This window comes from Rhamphochromis longiceps, linkage group LG20 (genome assembly GCF_057381845.1).
Source record: "Rhamphochromis longiceps isolate RC_006_pf linkage group LG20, R_longiceps_female_GT1.1, whole genome shotgun sequence".
Lineage (NCBI taxonomy): Eukaryota > Metazoa > Chordata > Actinopteri > Cichliformes > Cichlidae > Rhamphochromis > Rhamphochromis longiceps.
Window position 1 is genome coordinate 31,103,814 of NC_140576.1, and position 4,918 is coordinate 31,108,731.

At 39.0% G+C, this 4,918-nt stretch overlaps 1 protein-coding gene across 1 annotated transcript; it reads left to right on the forward strand.

Moving 5' to 3' along the window:
• Positions 1-1,313: 1,313 nt before the first annotated feature.
• Positions 1,314-2,712, forward strand: LOC146645639 (uncharacterized). Its single transcript, XM_085394789.1, has 4 exons — positions 1,314-1,547; positions 1,797-1,904; positions 2,045-2,215; positions 2,294-2,712. The coding sequence occupies exons 1-4, from the start codon at positions 1,401-1,403 to the stop codon at positions 2,453-2,455; spliced, it is 588 nt and encodes a 195-aa protein (XP_085250915.1). The 5' UTR covers positions 1,314-1,400; the 3' UTR covers positions 2,456-2,712.
• The last annotated feature ends 2,206 nt before the right edge of the window (positions 2,713-4,918 follow it).

Consider the following 4,918-nt stretch of genomic DNA (forward strand, 5'->3'; position numbering starts at 1 on the left):
TGCTAACCTGGATTTTTTCTTTTGTCTTTCTTTCATTGTATTGTATACGGCGCGGGACATCTTGGGCTCTTTAGCGTCATGGTTTAAAGCCCACAGCCTGCCGACCCGAGTATTTTTGCTAACCGTGTACCCATCTTCTGATAGCTGATGGCAGCAGCCTTATCTGAAACATGACAGTGAGTTCACTGTACTCAAATGGCCTCCACAGCCACCAGATCTAAGTCGAGATTCGGGATGATGGAGAATCACATCGTGGTTAAGCAGCCGCAACAACTATTTGATGCTATCATGCCGATATGAACCACAATCTCTGATAAATGTCACCTTCATCTTGAGGTTTGACACGAAGAATTAAGACTGTGCTTAAGGCACACAACGGAGGGCTCAACCAGGTCTTGTGCCAAAGAGTGACAGTCTGCAAATAAAAATAAAAATGACGTTGTTGTCCTATAACCTGTCAAACAAATGCCAAACACATCTCTCATGAATGATATCAAGCCATTTTTAATCAAAAAGAACATTCCTATCACCAGCCAGTTAGTTTTACATATTGTTTTTATTTATCTGGTAAAAAGTGAAATTGATGTTAAAATACTTCTTTCAAGAGAGATCCTGCCAAGAGGGCGGCAATATGGAATTCATATAAAGATATTTTATGTGCCCAAAAAGGCTTGGTTGATCATAAACCTAAAAAGTAGGTATTGTACAACAACGCAGTCACAAATAGCTAAACTTGCAAAACAGGTAACTTCTTTATTTTATATATAACATATATATTTAACATATATACATGGCATTTATTAACATGAGCAAAGATATTAGAAACAACAAAATCGCAAATCACTTTCAGCAGGCACAAGGCTGGTACGAGTGAGGCGTCCCCAGTTAAGTGACCGGTGAATGCAGTTTTCCCTTTGAGGGTAACAGCATGACTGTGCCCCGATGTGAAACTTTGATTAGAAAATGTTTAAGCGAGTTGGCCTTTTTCGCTTGTAGCCTTATCACAAACAGTAAAGCATGAAACTGTGGTGGCGCTGACTAATTTCATATGATGTGTAATTAGAGCAACTCAATAATTAAAAAAGGGAAAGACGTGGATTTTGCAAGCCGACGAATATCATTGTTATGATCGGAGTTTCGCATTCTTCCAATGAATTCGACCTGAATTACCTAATGCGTTTCCTGTCTTCCTGTTGCGTAGTTAATTGGCTCACACCTGAGAGGGAAGCCCTTGGGAAACCCTGCATTTGTATTGAGTCACAAGTTAAAAGCATCCCTCGCGCTCTCATTCTCAAATCACACTCAGACGGGGCGAGTTCTTTTTAACAGACGATATTTAAGGTCCCAGCACCTCTCTCACAGAAAGGATCTCACAGCAGGAGGCAACTAACTAACTAACCATGGCGCACTCTTTTACTTTTGCTGTTCTCTCTTTAATGTTTTTTTCCACCGCGTCTGCTGCTCCAGCCGGGCATCAAGAATCCTGCGTTGACGTACAGACCAGTTCGCTGGAACTTAATAAAATTGCTAGAAATGTATCTCTGGAGGTGAGTTGTTCAATTTTTTTCCCAAGCTATTTCTTAATTTCTCCTTTTTAACCACTAGTGGAGGGGAAAACAAACTTTTTACTGCGCATTTGGAATATGTTTTGCTCACTCAAACGCATGCTTAGACGATGCCAAAGCAATAAACACATTTAAAAAGTCTAGTTTTAAAGTATGAAAGGTTTTCTCACAGGAGATGCATTACATTGTACCACGATGTGCTCATACCGACTGTTTCCAAATGTTCTGCAGGCACGAAAGGGATTAGTTACGAGGGAAGAGATACAATTTAGCACCTTACTTGTGTGGATGAACTCAAAAGACATGTGTGATCCTGGGACCCTCAAACAGGAATCTCTGGTAATATCACCTATAAGAATTATAAACTGTGACATGAATTTAATTGAACTGATATTGACATAAATCTGTGACTTCAAAATACGATATGTTATCTGATTAGGTGCGATTTCTAATCCTTTTTGTCTATTCTTCGTCCTTAGCCATGCTTTGGGAAGATCATCAAAGTCCTTGACCGTTACAGAAGTCTGGTGAGGAGGATTTCTGAATTTGAAAGGTGCTCAGAGTTTGCCAGCCAGGTGGTGCCAGTGATAAATAAGCTGCACACTGACGTGACGAAGTGCGCTGATTCGAAGGGAGAATGGGGAGCAGTGGTAAGTTTGGTCATCAAAGTATTTGCTTTTGACAACAGCACTGATACAGCATGCTTGCTGATCGGTCTGATTCTGCAGGATCTAGCCGTCGGAGAAGTAACAATTCCGGAGTGGGAGAAGCCGTATCTGTGTCACTACATTCTGGACAGACTCTTCTCCTTCTCCATCTTCACCGCTCGCGTCCTTTCAGTTGGAGATCCGGCTCACCACACAGACGGAACGACTCAGAAATGCATGTAGAACCTCACAGTATTTTAAATACTCAATGTATTGAGCATCTTTTAAATTGATCACAGTGATCGCAGTTTGTAGTGCAGTTTTCTGTAGTTAATAATTTATCGATTTTAATGATCTTTCCGAAAGGTTTGATATATTTATTAAAGTTTTTATTTATTGTATTTATTGTTTTTATTCATAATAATCAATGAATACTTAATGTATTCACCACTGTATTTTTCATTCAAACTGTATACAATATTTATTATAATAAAAACTGCTACGCATGATAACGTGTTTTGACCCTTAAATTTATTTAGATATATATTATTTATCCTATGGCGATTGTTCTTTTTGCCCAAACGATCACAATAAATGCTTACTCATTCAGGAAATTTATGAAGTTACCTGCGCTGAGGTATCCCTCTTCTCATTGAATAATTTTGAATAATAATGTTATGGTGCTAAAAGGAAGCTGTGCTTTCCTAAAACATTCCTGCTGCACTACTTCCTGCATATTTCCTCCCAGTCAACGCCTCTGCTCAGACCTGTTTGTTTGCATTCAGATGATGCAACGCATGTACAGCGGTAATTCAAAGAAAGGGGAAAAGAGAGAGAATGTGACACGTTTTTAAGGGGAAGAGGAAGTATTAATGAGCGTAAAGGCACTCTAGGCTGCTCAACAAGGAAGTCTCTCCTACTGTGAGTGATTTGATATCCTGAAATTATTCCGCCTCCCTCGTGTCCCACCCACCTGCACTCTTTGTGAGTTCGAAACTCCATACTCTACAGTTTCCATCCACTGCTGGAGAGCACAACTTATTTTCCTGGCTCTCGGAGCACATGAGGAAATTATTTACCTATTGAGCACATTTGCAAAAACTGAAAAATGTTCAATAAGTAATCACGTCAAATATAACACACAAAGAAAAATAACAGATGTGAACCCACATACAGCATTTAAGGTGCTACACTAATCAGCAATGGATGCTTTTGATGTCTGTGGGTAGGATCAGTTTTTTTTTTTTTTTTTTTTTTTTTAAATCACCTGCATGGTTTATTGTATGAGACGTGACGTTTACTCTGCAGAGGATTTGTGATGCAATCAGGAAGTTCAGAAATGTTACGATTAGTCACTCGAGAGATTTTGTAATTACGGTTATGATAATTTAAAAAAATCCTGGGCGGTGTATTGAAGGGATTAGGTCAAAATTATTTCCTTTAAAAAAAAATCTTGAACCAATTAGATTGCAAAATGAAAAGATCACCAAATACGACACAATATACTCATGGCAATCAGATGTAATCACATGATTTATATACAATAATGCAAGCTTTTCCTTTTGATAAAGCTTACAGACTGGGGAACTTCCAGTGATGTACTGAGCATTTCTTTCCTTTTCCCCTCATTCATCATGCATATTATTAACTCCTGTCTTCTCTCCCCCTAAGTCCATTGCTTTATGATAAAAATCTAAAATGTAAATGTTAAAAATTTCAGTCTGGATTGAAGAGCTGCCAATGTGACTCAAAATGTTTTGTTTTGTTTTTGTTTTTTGCTTTTGCGCACCAGTATCAAAACAGCAACTGTTTGAGTCTGTTATTTTGCAGAAACTGAAGATTTTCAGTTATTCCTTCCCACCTTTGGAAAGGACAGCTCAAGTTAATCAATAGAATTACTGCTGAAAAAAAACCCAAAAACAAAACAAAAAAACTAGATGGCTGTGTAAAGATGTTTGACCATACTGGAACATATTGTACAGTCTTTTTTTATTTATTTAAACTCAAACAGCAGCTGTCAAAACAGCAGCTCATGATCCACTTTTTTTCTTTTTTTGTCCATACTGTGAGTGTGCTCTATTATGTTGCAAACACTTAAGCTGTTCAGTGTCCCTGATTCTGAAACGCTCATCGTTTATGACAGGGGTCCCCAATCCCAGTCCACGAGGGCCGGTGTCCCTGCAGGTTTTAGATGTGTCCTTGATCCATCACAGCTGATTTAAATGGATAAATTACCTTCTCAACATGTCTTGAAGTTCTTCAGAGGCCTGGTAATGAACTAATCATGTGATTCAGGTGTGTTGACCCAGGGTGCGATCTAAAACCTGCAGGGACACCGGCCCTCGCGGACTAGGATTGGGGACCCCTGGTTTATGATTATGTCGATTGGTCAATCAGAGGATTCTTAGATTAGCCTTTATTGTCTCCCTTGGGAGAAATTCACCTTGGTCAAATGAGGCAAACATGTCATCTAAGAGATCAGACACATAGAAATCCTCATTACCACATGCAGCCACCCATTGCCATTTAATAATATGATTGATAATGGCACTATAGAAAATGTGGTTTGGTCAGTGGTTGTTGATCAGTGGTCATGAGAATTTGCATAATCATGATGAAGGAACTGACCACCCAGCCCATTGTTCCTTCAGTGGGCTGGTTTCAGTCACTATGCGAATGTACTGTTTTTAAGATTTGGGGAAACCT

What these genes read in the sequence shown, in the direction of transcription:
- LOC146645639 (XM_085394789.1), top strand. Translation starts at nt 1,401, where the DNA reads ATGGCGCACTCTTTTACTTTTGCTGTTCTCTCTTTAATGTTTTTTTCC. An exon ending in CTAGAAATGTATCTCTGGAG is followed by an intron (nt 1,548 to 1,796) that starts GTGAGTTGTTCA and finishes AATGTTCTGCAG; the next exon opens with GCACGAAAGGGATTAGTTAC. An exon ending in AGGGAGAATGGGGAGCAGTG is followed by an intron (nt 2,216 to 2,293) that starts GTAAGTTTGGTC and finishes CTGATTCTGCAG; the next exon opens with GATCTAGCCGTCGGAGAAGT.